At 31.0% G+C, this 17,459-nt stretch overlaps 2 protein-coding genes across 7 annotated transcripts in view; one reads left to right on the top strand and one right to left on the bottom strand.

The window, feature by feature from the left end:
* Window positions 1-4,804: 4,804 nt before the first annotated feature.
* On the top strand, window positions 4,805-10,565 carry LOC149899688 (uncharacterized). The gene is made up of 3 exons (XM_090114037.1): window positions 4,805-4,829; window positions 8,555-8,693; window positions 9,475-10,565. Exons 2-3 carry the CDS (start codon window positions 8,573-8,575, stop codon window positions 10,563-10,565), a joined length of 1,212 nt encoding a protein of 403 aa, XP_089970163.1. The 5' UTR covers window positions 4,805-4,829; window positions 8,555-8,572.
* Window positions 10,566-11,087: 522 nt separating this feature from the next.
* Window positions 11,088-17,459, bottom strand: part of LOC149899687 (facilitated trehalose transporter Tret1-like) — a 44,477-nt gene continuing 38,105 nt past the window's right edge. For all 6 annotated transcript variants that reach the window (XM_090113560.1, XM_090113565.1, XM_090113561.1 and 3 more), the window contains exons 5-8: window positions 16,672-16,828; window positions 12,495-12,887; window positions 11,911-12,197; window positions 11,088-11,601 (exon numbers count right to left, since the gene is read on the bottom strand). In XM_090113560.1, coding sequence (XP_089969686.1) covers window positions 11,289-11,601; window positions 11,911-12,197; window positions 12,495-12,887; window positions 16,672-16,828 — 1,150 coding nt within the window. In that variant the 3' untranslated portion in view covers window positions 11,088-11,288. The remainder of the gene's footprint in view (window positions 11,602-11,910; window positions 12,198-12,494; window positions 12,888-16,671; window positions 16,829-17,459) is intronic.

The raw sequence follows: 17,459 nt of genomic DNA, 5'->3' as shown, positions 1-17,459 counted from the left end.
ATGTTAAATGAAGTGTTTATAACAGTGGCGGCTGTCAGTCATTTAGGACGCAGCAGTAGATAAGTGACCGTATCATAATTTTCAGTTTAATATTATTTTATCTCATCGTAAATCGATTTAATTAATTTGGTTTTCTTGTTGTTAAATTTATCTATGTAGGTAATGCAAGTTGAAGGTATGTATGCCATGCCAGTAAGCCAGAGCGCAACTCCAGTCTCGTGCATTGCGTACAATAAAAAATAAATAGTAGATTTTTATTTGGCAACAAAAATACATGTACGTGAAATTTTGACTTAGTTTTATTGAAAAATATTTGGACATTAGGATAATATTATTGAAATCCAGAAATAAAAACCGGCCAAGTGCGAGTCTGGAGGTTGGAGGCGGTGGAGTAGCAAGGCTAGCATGAATGAACGACGCGACGGTGGCGCCATATCACATATGGTAATCCCACTTATAATTTGAACTATTAATACTGTACTTCAAACATAATATTATCACTGGCTATTTAAATTGAATGAATCAGATTTATTGTTCCACTTATCCTTTGTTTAGTTTATACTTTCTTTACGTGTGAAATGGAATTACATATATATGATTCAGAGAAGATAATAAAATAAGCACATCAACTCTTAGATATGACCTAATACCTAATATGTATCATAGCACTGTCTATTTTCTTAAGGATTTTCTTAATAACATGTTGATGATATTATTCTAGGAATGATTAATTGATTAGACACAAAATTTTACTGTCGAAATTTTATATTTATTATATTATGAATGAACTAGCTGTGCCCCGCAGTTTTACCTGTTGGTCTTAGCGTGATGATATAGCCTATAAGCCTTCCCGATAAATGGGCTATCTAACACCGAAATATTTTTTTAAATCGGCCCAGTAGTTCCTGAGATTAACGCGTTCAAACAAACAAACTATTCAGCTTTATAATATTAGTATAGATATAGATAAAATGTGTTACTAGACATTAAACTATTCAAATACTATACAGAAGAAAAAATTTTATCATTAGGTAATTATTATCGGTGATATATCGACTAGTTTCAAGATAACAAAATTATAGTACCTAATCCTCGATTGCACTTCAAGTCTTGTATCGGTAAATTGAGAAATATCATATGAAGAGTAATAATCGATAAATTGAGTTTTCGAATGAAAATCTACTGATATTTTTAAGTGATTTTTTTTAAATTGATTTCAATTTTCATTAGTTATCTATGCTTTTCTGCAAAATGACGTAAAAGCAAGGGCGGATCCAGCTTTAGTGCCAGGAGGGGGGTCACATAGACGTGGTCAATTTTCAAAAGCTATATTTTGGTAATTTAATTGATACGTTGATTTAAAAAAAAATGGTCAAGTGCGAGTCGGATTGGCGAACCAAGAGTTCCGTACAAGCATTTTTATATGTTTTAATATTAAATTTATGCTTTTTGCGATTTTTCCTTTATCTGTGCTATAAGACTTAAGTTTCTATTAAATAAAGATTAAATATCTAGATTCTGTGTTCACGGGAAGTACCCTGTAGGTTTTGATTCCTGACAACACTTGCGAATGTTGATAAGCATGAAATGTTTAATGTATATGTTTTAGCAATTTTTCCTCCATCTGTGCTGACATTGCTTTTAACCAAATTTCAGAACTCTGTGTTCACAGGAAGTAGTACAATACCTATAGATTTTGATTCCCTTGCGATAATGTCGAAATTTGCGATAATTTACGGCATAAATGGCTGTATCTTTTGATTGCGTTGGCTTATAAGTTTGATTTTTTCACAGCTATAAGGAACCGTAGATTTGAGTATTCGGTATGAATTTCAGATTGATACCTACACGCGTTCCTGAGAAAAAGGGTCTTCACAGGCAGACAAACTTGAAAAAAATATATTTTTTGCAATTATTCCTGTACTGTACTATAAGATGTTGCTTTGTACCGAATTTCAAGATTCTGAGTTTACGGAAAGTACCCTGTAGGTTTTGAGTTTTGATTCCCTTGCGAATGTCGAAATTTGCGAAATTTTTCGGCATTTACGGCTGTATCTTCTGATTCGTTGACATAGAAGTTTGATTTTATTATAGCGTAAAGGTATTTTAGACTTGAGTTTTTGGTATGAATATCAAGTTAATACATGTCAGCGTTCATGAGTAACAGGGTTGTAAGTTAAAAAAATATTAAAAATTTATTTTTTATATTAACTATAATCTAAGGAAAAAATCATGCTTTTCGCAATTAGTAAACAAAGTCGTTGTCTCTGTGCCTATGTCCCTATGTATGATTAAATCTTTAAAACTACGCAACGAATTTCGATGCAGTTTTTTTAAAGATACAGTGATTCAAGAGGAATAGCATATAATTTATAAGGTTTTAGAGAAAGCGGGCGAAGCCGCGGGTGGTAATGCTAGTCTGCGTTATAAGACGTTTAATTGTACTAAATTTCATGACTCTGTGTACTCGGGAACTACCCTGTAGGTTTTGATTTCTTAGGGAGTGTCGAAATATTTCAGCAATTACAGCTGCATCTTTTGATTGCGTTGGCTAAAACTTTTGAATTTTTCACAGCATCAAGGGACCGTAGACCGTAGAATTTCGACATTAGCAAGGGAATCAATACCTGCAGGGAGCACCCTGTCCCGTAAACACAGTCTTGAAATTGAGTAAAAAGTATCGTGTTATAGCACAGATGTAGTAATAACTGCGAAAACCCTAATTATTTTATTTAATTAAATAAAAATGTATTTTTAAATAATTTTAAACTTATTTTTATTATTTTTTATTATTTATTTTTATATTATATGTTTAATAATATTTTATATGTACATAATAACGCTTACTTACACACAAAAGTAGGAGATAGACATTGTTATGACACAAGAAACAGAAATAAAATTGAAATGCCATTTTTCCGGCTAGCTAAAGTTAAAAATTCATTTATGGGCCAAGGTATACGCTTTTACAACAGAATTCCTCATTATATTAAAGAGTTTAGTAGTTCTTAATTTAAAACTTATATAAAAAATGTACTTATCCAGAGAGCCTATTACAGTATTAAGGAATATATGGAAGATAAAAACCCATGGAGGGTTGTCGCGTAAAAACCACAGGACAGTTCTTTGGCATATTATGATAATATATTATGATATTACATATGTAATTTGTAAAATTGTAAATCTGACATGATTAAAAAGAGCAACTATGGAGTTTCTTGCCGATTCTTCTCCGTAGATACTGCTTTCCGAATCGGTGGTAAATGTTAAAAATATGTTCTTAATGACGTTTCAAAAGTGCTTCTAGAAGAAGTCTAATTGAATAAATAAATGTTTGAGTTTGAGCTTACAATCCCTTTACTCATGAACGTCTACATGTATTTAATTGATATTCACATCAGAACTCAGGTCTTAGATAATAACTTAAATCTTTTATTTAATTCAAATTCTATGTCAACGCAATCTGAAGAAAAAGCAATTAGAGCCGCATATTCTGTAATTCGCAATTACTTGCAAGGGAATCATCAATCAAAACCTACAAGGTACTTCCCGTGAACACAGTCTTGAAATTTGGTAAAAGCAACGACTTAAGCACTTACAAGCACAGATAAAGAAAAAAATCAACAAACAACACACAACAAACAAATTACAAACAAAATTGTAAGATACAACATAATGAAAAAATATGTTTGCTCGGAGTCCTCGGTGCGCGAGTCCGACGCGCACTTGGCCGATTTTTTGTTGTAATTTGACTGTATTTTATAGTGTTCATTTGAAAAAAAAATTGTTATTTTATGTCTTATCCACGAACTGGGATATTTCGATATTTGAGGTTTTGTGTGAAAAGTGTAACAGCAAAAGTTGTAGAAAAAAAATAATTACAAACAACTTTACCATTACACTTTAGTCCGCAGTTATGGTTTTTTTTTTAATCAAAAAACCTGTTATTTGTCCTTAAATTACGACCACAGGTCGACCCTAATAAACTTTTTCTATAATTTTTGTTATATTCTCTTCCGTTACCGTTTGTAATTGATTTCATTGTTCTATATTACTTTTATGTCTCAAAATTCAATAAAAACATTATATTGAACAGTATTCATTTGTTAATTTAAAAAAGTTTATATTAAATTAGTGGTCCACTTAGGTCGTGGACCTAGCCCAGGGTCATGACCCCGTGACCCCCCCCTGGATCCGCGCTTGCGTAAAAGATAAACATTACTTATGGGTACGTGTATTTGGTGTATACCTTTGTACCTTTTCTATATAGGTTTTCTTTTCTTATATCCTAAGAGAAAGAGTAAAGTATATTAATGGGTATAATTTAATAATTTTAATTAATAATCTTCAAGAAGATCTAAATTATTAATCGAACCATACCTTTTTCATTATTATTCCCTTATTATGGTTTTAGGACGTTTCAATAACAATTGTACATTCGAAAAATTTATTTCCATCAGCCGATTTCGACACTTTTATTATTTTCAAGTCATAAAACATAAACAATTCTAGAATTGTTTTTAAACATAACGTAGAAATGACTTATAACAAATAGAAATGTTTCACATTTTGATATTTGGTAAGTAATTATATTATCTACAGTATAATGCTTTGGCTTGTGACTGGATAAATAATATTAAATACGTTTTTTATCTTACAATATAAAATTCTTAAAATTTCCATCACAACTAGTGGCATACTACGATTTACGAATCTGTGGCAGTCTTGGCTATTGAGGCGATAGTAAGTATCAAAGCAATAAATAATAAAAAAAATATTGTTTATTTTCAGCGCTACTATTGCACTGGTCCGATCAACATTTATCTTACGTATGTAATTACATTATTTTGTGAGTTATTATGTATGAAAATTTATAGAAAACTGTTGCGTTCTAATGACTGAAATTCTTCTTATATTATTTCTTTTAACAAGCTGTGCTTACAAATTATGTGTGGACTCAGTTGTTTTAGAAATGTTTATAAAATTCCGTCATAATTAACTTGGTTTGAAATTATCAAACTGAATTTCTATTTTCTACGTATAATAATATAACTCTTTGTTTCTTCTACACATTTAGATACTAAATATTAATAATACCTAGTTGATGAATTAAAAAAGAATCAAATACTTTTAAAATTATTTGATTACAGACTTAATTGATAGGACCTTCTAGTAAGTTTAGAAGAAAACCTATGCCAGAAGGACCCGCTCTTCCTTAACTAAAGTTGACTACAGCAACAACTACCAAATACATACCTACTTAAATATATATATATATATATATTATATATATATATATATATATATATGGGTCATTATACAAAAATGGGGTAACTTTTGAGGATATTTTGTTTACTATATTTTTTATATCAGATTGTTACAAATTAGGGTGTATATGATAGCTAATCTAATGAATATATTGTTCCAAATCGGGCCAGCCACTTTTTTAAATAGATTGTGAGATATTTTAAATTTTCTGGATTTGGCCTCCAGGGGACTGACGAGGCTAACATGGTACTGATAAAAAACTATAACTTGTAATATTCTTAAAGAAATTCAATGAAAATTACTACAAATCTCTCAGTTTTAATAATGGCACATGTCTTTTACGTACTTAACATGTTTAAAAATGATAATTAATAATATGTGATACTGGGAAAAACAATGTCTCAATTTTCAAAACAGCCTTCTGAAATTTAACGCAACGTGAATATTCTTACTCTCTTACTTAACTTTTACTACTTTGAATTAGTTTTACTTGATATTTTAAGTAATTCACAAACAATAGAAACAAAAAAAACGGCCAAGTGCGAGTTGGACTCCTAACAAACCTATTGTTTATTATGTTTGTAACTTAAAATTTACACTTTTAGCAATTTTTCCTTTATCTGTGTTATAAGACGTTGCTATTTACCGAGTAGAAGTAAACTATAGTAGACTGTATACACGGCAAGCATCCTGTGTGTTTTTTTATTCCCTTGCGAATATTGAATTTTGTGGAAATTTGCAGTATTAACGGATGTAGGTATCTTTTGATTGCGTTGCGTTATAAGTTTGATTTTTTTACAGCCCCAAGGGTTCTTAATCTTGAGTATCCAATATAAATTTCAGATTGATACCTCCACGCGTTCCAAAAAAACGTCTTAACAGACAAACGGACAACAAAGTGATCCTATAAGGGTTCTGTTTTTTCCTTTTGAGGTTCGGAGCCCTAAAAATCTACCAATATTTATGTTAAAAGTACTAATTATTATAAAATTAAAAACCAAAGGCTCGAATGAAAGTCTCATCTGAGTTTTCATAAGAGCCCCTTGACATTTTTATAATGTTATTAAGTATATTAATTAACTTTTATGTTATTTTGAGGTAATTTTACTTCACAGTATTATACGTATACGTATTTATCTGATAAATATAAAAAGCTATGCCCTGAAAGCATCAAAATCAATAATTAAAAGAAAATAAGATCTTTTTAATAAAATTATTAGTAGTTTGTTTCAATAGCTCTTTTCTTTGCTACTCTTTTTTAAATGTTTCTTCCCTAGTCAAATTCAGTTTCTTTTAGCGTGGCGCATGTTGTTTTTAACTGAAATATAATATAGAAATGCTTATACCAATAGCAATCAAGATAAAAGTTCTCAAAAATGATAGAGTCATCAGTACTATGGGGCCCCGTCAGTCCTTTGGCGCGATATCTGACAAAGGACTGATGCCAGCGGATTGATGAAAAGGGACTTAATATGAGGTTATAATCACAAATTAGGTTTTTTTGCCTAATTTCTAATATCAACAAACTATATTTTTACAAATCATAGTTAACCATTTATAAATGAAAATAAAAATCGGATTAACAATAAAATAACGACTCGCCATAGGACTGAAATGTTGACTGGCGCAGCAAGATTTTAGAGGACAAACACAACCCTAGCGCTGGTACAGTTATGACGGCCGTCAAAATATGCGGTGCACAAGTAACTTCATTACCAACATTAATACTTAGACAGGGATTTGACCTCGACTTGGTGATATTTAGCGAGAATTTCGAATTTAAAAAACACACAACGGACTGACTAGTGAAAACGATGACAAAGTTTAATTTTATTTTTTAAATAAAATGGAAAACATTGCGTTATGAAAGTTGTAGTATATAATACTATGTACATCAAAGATTGTAGTGAATTAGTAAGTTTTCTTAAATCGATGATAATGTTTAAACGATAGTCACTTGATTGTTGGTTTTCGGAGTTGTGACATGCCAAAGTACTGACATTTGAGGTATTAATTTATTATTTTTATTCATTTGTATTTTAAATAAAGAAGTGAAATTGAGTGACCAAATAAAGGACGCTTCATTGTTTTAAATTAGATTGTTATTTGAATAAAATATAATAAGACTTTGTTTAAATTGGCTGATGACATCGAGTTACCCCATTTTTGTATAATCACCCATATATGTTTTATTATATTTCTATTTTATTGAGCCTTCATAAAAATACAAATTCATAAAAAAGAGTTTCTTTATTATTATTAAATAAATAGAACCCCTTTTTTCGTAAAACGCATTTTTTTCCATTAAAATCCATTCCGACACTTTAGGATTGACTAAATAAAGAATAAACACTGAAAACATTACGCTATTGCATGTTTAGGTACTCCTATAAAAAGTTTCTGATTGAATTATTTCATCACACTAACTACACTCTTTACTCATTTTAGACACGAAACTGAAGTTAAGGAACGATTGAATAATCATCAGCAGTATTTGCCCAAAACCTAATAGGTAACGCGAAACCGTTTCGCTTCCATTCAGTCATTGTCATTTTTTAGTCTTTTACCCTATTAAGTCGTTTTTTTCAATCTGGTATCTAAATTGTTTACAGCTGATCAGTGTACCCAAAGGCATGATAAATGGCTGACAACAGCTGATCCTTGTTAGTGCATTCTATTTTCAATCAGTTTAAATTTTGATGAAATAGATATTCTTTGAGTGAATAGGTACCTGTAGACTGTAGTAGAAACTGTTATAGTAATCATACTCAGAATCTGTATGTCATGTGAATAAATTGTTACGTTATTGTAGATCTATTTTCATATAGAATGAAATGCATTTTTAGCAGATATGAAATGTATCCATGTAATTAATGAATGCTACTTATTTAAATATGATTGCACAGCTGTTTAAACACCATGGCTAATGAACTATGACTGTAAGCCCAATGTTTAGCATAGGTATACATACATTGAAATTTTTACAATGTCGTTACATTGTCAGGTACCTATTATCTGCAGAACGTATTGTTTCAAACACGTTATAACTATTCAGTCTAAAAGTCTTTTGAAATTTTCAAACGCAAAGAAATAGTTTTTTATGTCCTCACGTTTGCAGCAATTTGTTCAGTTGTATTTGCATCATTAAGAATTTAGTAAGAAATCTTTTATGTAAATCGGTAACTAACACGATACCCCTATGTTTATTGTAAAAGCAAAACTTCTATCAAGGTTAAGTGTTGATGATAAAAGAAATTATAAAATATTCAAATATTCAATTCAATAGCCCGTCAACTACTGCAACATGGCGTCTACATGTCTCCACGACAGTAGAATGGTCTGCGCAACATCTCAGGATGGCTGCACTCGCCGCAGCTTCCTGGACCAATGTGACATGTATGAATATAACTGCGACTATGGAACACGTATGTGATTCAGTAACATGCAAAAAAGTAATAAATAAAATAATAAAAGAGCATGTGTGCCGAGCACACGTGTCAAAAGTGAAACTTCTTTAGCAAGATTCAAAGATACTAAAATCGTCGTCTTACTCCATGACGCGACGTTGAAATTTTACTCTACGCCTAAAGAAGTTTCACTTCAAAATAAAAATCATATCAACATTACACAAAATATAGACCCCAGACTTGATATAGCTTTCGCTGTACGATGATGTGATATAGTTGAATTGATTAGAAGATAAGCATTACATGGACAGACAAGAGGTTATTTAACCCTAAATAAAATTTTGTATACCTATTGAAACAGCTGCGGTCTGTGAATGATTATATTTTTAGGTAGGTACTTCCTTGAAATTATAGTGCATGTTCTAGAATCTCTAGCAGTGCCAATGAACAAAGAACTATTCGAATTAAGGTTAATATTTAAGTTTATTTACTATCTATAAGGGAGTAAAACTAGATTAGGTATAAGAATTTATAGATATTTAGTCTTAAATATGTTTTATTCTCTTTCAGAGTACATGACAAAAGTTAACAGCCAATGTACGACCGGTGTGCAAGATTTTACATGCTAGTTCATCAATTGTTACTTGAAATAGTATCAAATAAAGATTTTAAAAATCTAAACTAGTTTTACTCCACATTTGTTTTCAGTAATTTTCTCCTTACTTTGCTTATTGCTTTTTATCCGAAATGATTATTGGATATGTTGTATTATCTTATTGGAAAAAGATTATATTTTCAGGATATCAGGAAACATACATACTGTTCTGTGCTAGTTACATGCGATCGTCTACTTTCACCTCGAAGGAGTTACCAAAAACAACAACGTACAATGATGGTATTAAAAATGAGACACAAATATTAAACAAAACTGTTACAAATATGACTGATAGTACTTGTAATGAAACCAAACCTGATCATAAGACTTATACTACTGATTCTTCTAAGGAAGATAATGCTAAAAGTACTGAACAATTTACTAACGTCACACAGAGATATACTTCGTCGGCTTATGGGAAGTCTAATTATACTATAAGTGCACATACAATTACAAAACCTGTACTTATTAAGAAGAATGAAAGTAAGATTGTAAATGCTTTTGAGCTATTCTGTTGTAATAGACCAAGAACATGGGAAACTACAACAGAAAACATAGAAACAATACCTTATTATATATCTGTTAGTAATTCAGATAAAGCAATACCTTACAAACATAAAACGGAATCTATATTGCAGACAACATTTACGAATACAAACTTAAACAATTCGTATACATTTCCAACAACAAATAGTACCAAGAGCGTAAAAGATCTTCCACATTCTACTCCAAAGAAAAATGTCACTTCAACGAAGTATAGAAAAATAACACCAAAAAATATTATGTTGACAGAGCACCCACAGCTGAGTTCAACGACTGCGAAGAGTAAATCCAATATTTGTTTGAACAATTGCAATCGCCCTAAAACATGGGATACGACTTTAGAAATACTTAACAAGTGGCCTATAACTAACGCATTGAATGAAATATCTACATCAAACACACAGCCTCTTAATTCAGATAGAGATGCTGATACAAAAAATATACATACAGATCTAATTTATTCTTCAAAATTTCAAAGTACTACAGTAACTAGAAGCACACTTGAATATCCTCAAAAACTTACAGATCGTACGAAAAAATCAACTTTATATAAGGATCATATTATAGAGCTGAAAAAACGTAAACAAATTAATATTTCAAGCTCACCTTGTAAGACAAAATGTCAAAGACCACATTCATGGATTACTACAACCAAGAAAGGAATGAGGGTGAATAAAAATTATATAAAATGAAGAAAATGAAACCTAGAAAATGCTAAAAATATATCTAAAATAAATTAAAATATAGTTATCTAGTTTATAACACCTAAGTTGAACTTTAAAGTAAATAAACTTAATGAGACGATTAGACTTTCTTTTAACCAAAACCAATATAACTTTCTCATTTAGCAATACAATAACACTACTCTACGAGTTTTATTCTGTCTTTACAGAATTCCATGAAAATGATTGCAAAGAAGAAGTCAGCACTAAGTCTGAAATTGATGCCTTACATCACATGAAAAGTACTACAGAAACAAACATGGATGATGAAGAAATAGAAATACTATCCGAAACAGACGAAGAAAAACTTAAACTAGATTTAAAAGTAACAAAAAAAGCGCATACTCATGAACATGGAATCGGTTCTCACTGTGGTAGACCCTCCACGTGGGCCACAACCAAAAAAGGTGAAACACGTGATTTCTTCAGAGTTTTAAAAGATAGAATAGTAATAAATTATTGAGGATATGGACAAAATGAATACACAAGCAGTTATAAAAATATAATGTATTTATTATCAGTTAACAATAACTTATGAACACTTATTTTCTTAATTAAACTAAATTGTATCTAATTTATTTAGGTAACAACTAACATAGCTTCAATGTACAATTAATTACTTACATAGTATACCAAATAATTAAAAAAAATTCGTGCACGGTAATTCATCATAAAATTGAGGTAGGTACCTAGTTATTTGACTAGCATAGGTTTATCAACATCATTATTGATGCAAGTTTTCTTTCGGAAGGCATTTATCAAAAAATCGTTGGCAAATATTTTCTGCTTGCCTTTATAATAGGCTTCTATTTCTACTAATGTCTTTCTCTCTGTTTCTGGCAAATAGAAATAAAGGTAGAACGTTCCGATGATACCAACTATACCATAGAACGAGAATGTGCCACTTAGATGGAAGTTTGCTTCTAAATTGTAATTAGTTTTCGCAGCGATGAAGGTTATAGTATAGCTGAAGGCAGCTGCTAAACCTGTGGCTAATCCTCGGCTCCTGAAAAATAATGTGTTTGCATTGAATTAGGTATATATCGAAATGATTTAAGATACGAACTGAATTATGTTCAAAAAAATTATCTATCATTTTTAGATACAAGTGCAGCGATAAACTAGAAAATTTTTGCATGTTTTGTAACTAGAAAATACACGTTTCTATTTTGTTGCAGTGTATGTGACATTAGCAATTACTAAAAATACATATTAGAATATAAATGCTTCTTTGAAAATCAAAGTAATAGCCAAACAGGTTACTCAATGTAGGTAATTAATATAATAAATAAAATACCTATGAATTAATTCTTACCTAAATGGGAAGACCTCTGACAGAAGCACCCATGGTATTCCCAAACTGCTGAACGATACCAACATCATAAATAGAAATACTGGCAAGAGTTCCTTCTTATCCGGGAACGTGCTAGCTTCATACGAGAACACATTTGCTGGAAGACTTGTACGTGCGTATAGACTTATAGCTAAGCTGCAGAGTGCTGTAGCAAATAGGGACGATAAGACTAATTTTCGTTTTCCTATTATCTTTACTATCGCTGCGGAGAGGAGATTCATCACAATAAATACAACCCCAATGACGACCTGAAATGAAAATAGAATGTTGTGAATAATGTGAACATAGCACTTGGAATGTTTGTAAAATATTCATTATTTCTTTTTCTATTCAATTCATGGAAAGATTAATAGAATTTTTTTTTCATACTCAATATTGCACTGTATAATATGTATTTACTATGATAATAAAGGAATGTCTTACATTTGAATGGAATCAGATGCAATGCAACGCATGACGATGATATCATGTTAATAAACAAAACCTACAATATGTCACAACAATCATCTAAATTGTTTTCTAAATATGTATTAATTTATACTTACGACAATAGTTTTAGGGTCAAATTTCATTCCTAAGGCCCTGCATACGTTCACCATATTCGGTCGCACGGGTAGCAAGCCGCTCAGTGTGAAGAAAAAGAAATACGCCATGACAAGAGTAAAAGGCCTCATCGTCTCCTTAACAAAGAATACGTATTTAAACTTCAACACGATCCTCTTGAAAATGTTGTAATTCTTATGTTCACAAGGATCTAAGTCTGATCGCCTTTCTTTGACGCAAATGACGCACTGCTGTAGAATATCATTGTATTGTACGAGTTGGTCGAATTCCTCTTTCACGTCTTCAGGTTGGGCCCAGCCACGAAGACGGCACAGTGAACGGAGAGCTTCTTTCTGGCGACCCTTGGACATCAGCCAAATTGGAGTTTCAGGGACCTGAAAAAGTAGTTCGAATTTAAGTTCGTTAATAAAATTATAGTGCTTAAAACAATGCTGCGATGTCACTCTTGTCAAAATTTTAAATGGGCATCACCCTCGTTGACCCGGGATAAAAAGTTACTAATCGGTCGAGTAGTTTTGAATTTAATCGACATAAACAAACGACCAAACCTTTCCTCCATATATTATTACTATAAAAAATTTGTAAACAAAAAAGGTTTATGCTTTTTTGTTGTTGTCATTTTGTTATACCTAATTAAAATAACCACCTGCCGCATATAATTCTATTAGACATGTTTGTTTGTTTGTCGGAGGTTGAACTCACGCATATTATAATGTTTTATATTTGCATTTTAAATAGTCAGTAGTGTATTTCTTTGGACTTATTAGTTAATAATGTTGCCTATTGTGTTCTATTGTTTATAATGTAAAATTTCTTAGAACTATATATAAAGTATAACGAAAAAAGCTTTAATCCTTCGCATTTTATTCCATAATGATTGTTCTTCTATTCTATCTATTAACTATATCATCATAATTCATCCATTTAATTGTTAATAAACCAACAAATTAATATCATAATACTTAACCGATTAAAAGTAGATAACGGTCCCTTTAATTCTATAAAGGGCCTTGAAAGTACCAAATTTATAGAAATCGTAATATTATAATGAAGTGTTATTTGGAAATAGATAATGTTTAGATATTTTTATAAACCCTTACAAGGTCGGTTGGTTTTGAAACACTGAATCTAATAGATTATCAGCTGTCAACCGACCTTAGATTAAACAAAGTGGATTTTTATGTTATCTAAAACTAAGACGGTACATTTTTATAGATTAAATTATACGGATTGGATGTTAATTTTGTTACAAACTGAGATAGACATAAGTGACGGGTTATATATTATGTTTTATACTTATGTTTAATATACATAATATGTTTATTGTTAATTTTTAAATGACTTCAACAGTTCTTCTACGGTGCCATGTCCGTATTGAAAATTGTCCGTTCTAAACAATTAAAAAAATTGGATTCAAACATGGTATGCTGGGAAAAAGTGCAACCACAATAAAACGTATTTAAATAGTTATTGTCTACATTGTTTATTCAAATATGCATATTGCATAGATTAGCAACAACTTTATGTTAAAAATCTACTAAAACAAACAATTTTTATTTGAAAGGTTAATGCGATAAAAAATACCACTTCCCCTAATGGAATATTTATTTTATCATCTAGCATGTTGCAACATTTTGAAAAACTTAATTTTATGACGGTACAGGGTGGTATAGGATAAACCACTTTTTTGAGCACCAATAATAATTATATCTATGCGGTCTTTGTATATAATTTCTATTATTGCCGCACTATGTTTAAAATACGAATAATTGTAGTCTGAATTTAATTTCTGACCTTTACCAGCCGCTTGTAAGTTGTAAGTTGAAGACTCATTCTAACTAATATCGTAAGCTCTAACATAATTTCAGAGGTTATTGTCCATACATTTAAATTCGTTTTTTCTTTCGTCGCGTCCTTGAAGTTGGGCTTTAAATAAAACAATGCAGTGTCCATGTTTGAAACTATCTAAAAAGTGGCTACAACGGGTTTGACGGGTGATACGACTTCCCCTAAAAAAAGGTTAATGTGGACTCATCTAGCGGTTTGGTTATCTTTTTATGTTAGGAATTGTGAGGAATTTACCGAGTGTTGGCTTGAGAACGTTTCGACTCGTTAAATTAACATAGCTATCGCTATCACAGTGGTGTTTATTTAGATCTGTTTTTATTTATTTATTTATTTATTTCTGATTCCTTACAGCTATTCTTACAATAATTACATAATAATTGAACAATACGCCAATAAAAAGGAATTCCATTAATAGAATTATTATAATAAACATGTGACAAAGAAAATTGAGTAAGAAAGTAGGAGGAAAAGATATACGTTAAAATAATAAACAAAATACTATTGTGATGAGTGTAGGTGTAGGTATGGTGTGTAGTCTGTTGTGAGTGAGTGTGTGAATGAGAGTATGTATGTATGTACTTTAAGTAACTAAAAATTAAGTACTGAAACCTATATTATATAATAGTTATTATGAATTATTGGAAAAAGTGATTTCTTTTTTAAAATTTGAGCGAGATGTCTTAAATATGTCCACATTAGAAAATTTATTATTATATATATCTGGCAAACGAAAAAGAGCTGAGTGTTGCAGATGCTTGGTTGATGCATGCGGTACTCTGAATAAGTGTGTGTGTCTAGTGCGGAGCGATGGCGCCTGAATAGATATATTGCTGAGAATATTCGGGCAGTCCAACTTATTGTTTACAATATCATAAAAGAGCATCATATCAATAATATCCCTTCGCTGTTCTAAGGTATTTAATTTGTGGAGTGCACAAGATTCGAGATAGTCAGCTGGATTAGCCTGACATAAAAAATTTAGCTTTTTTACAAAGATTTTTTGAATTTTTTCTAGCCGTTCAATATGACAACGATAGATTGGACGCCAAATAGAACTCGCAAATTCGAGCACACTATAGTGCCACAAACTTATCTGACCCGGTGACAGTGTCACTGATGTCGCTTTCTTTTATATAAACAAAATATTCCGTATGAAAAGTCTGTGAAAATGTGACATTTCAAAATGGCGGCACGTAGTTCCAGTTTTTGCCACCGGGTCAGATAAGTTTGTGGCACTGTACGTACATACGCGAAATACAGTACCTTTAAACATAGAATGTCATTAAATGCATCACTAGTGCGAAGTATGAATCCTAGATTTTTATAAGCTTTTTGCATGACATACTCGACATGATCATTATGTGACAGTTTTGTGTCGTGGATAACACCCAAGTCCCTAATTTGATTTGTTCTTTGAAGCATTTCATCATTTAATCTATAATCAAATATAATAACATTGTTCTTCTTACGTGTAAAAGTGATTATTTGACATTTGTTTATATTAACCGATATTTTATTATTTTTGTAATAAAGGGAAAGGCGATTGAGATCACTTTGCAGTTTGAGACAGTCTTCTATGGAGCAGATTTTTTTATAAAGCTTCTTGTCATCGGCAAATACGAGGAAATTAGAATTAAAAAAGCATTCATATAGATCATAGATAAATACGTTGTAAAATAACGGTCCGAGATGTGAACCTTGAGGAACACCGGATGTCACTGTAATAAAATCTGATCTGTAACCCCCTAGTACTGTTGCTTGACTTCGATTCTTTATATAGGACTCCGTCCATCTTAGGAGGTTGCCTCTAATACCAATGGCAAAAAGTTTCATTAATAGAATATTGTGATCCACCTTATCAAACGCCTTCTTAAAATCCGTATAGATAACATCAATTTGAGAATTGTCATCTAGGTCTCTGTTTATGTCATGTGTAAACTCAAGCAAGTTGGTGATAACGCTTCGCGATTAAATAAAGCCATAATAATTTTTTGTTTAAACATTATTTGAATCATAGACGAGCTATTTTATTCGTAATGTATATAGTTTCCGGTTGGTATTTCTAATGTGGTATAAAAATAAGACAAAACATAACATAAAAATGTAAATGTTGAATCCAATAATCTACATAAAGAAAAATATTGCCATTAATGAAACAAAATCATACATGGACATTTAGCAAATTCCGAACATTATGCGTCACAATCTAGTCACACTATTCAGATTAACCTATAATAAAATAAATATTTATAGATAACTTGATTCAGGAATTTAGTATCGAAATTTCATTAATAAATAATCAATACTCACGAATAACACTAAAAGCATTGTGGCGATAGGTATAGTTAGCGACACAAGTGCCGCCTGTCTCCAAGTCAGCACTGTTCCAAGAAGATACGCGATGAACATACCCGTAGAGGTGAAACAGTTGGTCAACGTTGTAAGGATACCACGTACCGAAGGATCACTGAAAACAAATATCATACAAATAACATATCATACGTCTACGAGAAAATGAATTAGGAATCTGTTATTTATTTTGATCATGTTATTCTATACAGTTTGATACATGAAAATTTTACTTTACATTACTAGATCATGAAAGTCAGAGCAATTAGTACGTAATATCAGTTGTCCTGTAGTTATCAATTGTTGCACCAGAAACAAGAAAGAAATAAACGTTTATTTTACCACATGCAAACACGAAAAATAATTAAAAAATCACCAGTATATATACATAAGTACATATTATTAATTAAATACGGAAATAAAAATAAAAGTGTGGATTTGTGAGCCCAAACTTTGGTCACTCAGAATAGTATTAGGCTATAACGTATCGATTTTCAGTGTCACATCAGCATAAAGTTAATAAGAACGTAGGCATCAGTAAACACCATTTGCTAAACCAGGTACATCAACTAAATACCTATGTTGAAAGTAAATTTCAACATTTAATTAAGATATTAATCGGTATAAGTGGAGGAAATTTACTATTAAATATTGCAATATTTCTTACGTGTAGTTAACGTTTAAACCCAGATTATGAAACAGTAATTACACGATTAAAATATCTCTAGCAATTTGTCACCTTCTTATTA

This window comes from Colias eurytheme, chromosome 20, assembly GCF_061535395.1.
Source record: "Colias eurytheme isolate Ceu_HAF_F1 chromosome 20, ilColEury1 Martin Lab GWU primary, whole genome shotgun sequence".
NCBI lineage: Eukaryota > Metazoa > Arthropoda > Insecta > Lepidoptera > Pieridae > Colias > Colias eurytheme.
This window is presented reverse-complemented; position numbering and strand designations above follow the sequence as displayed.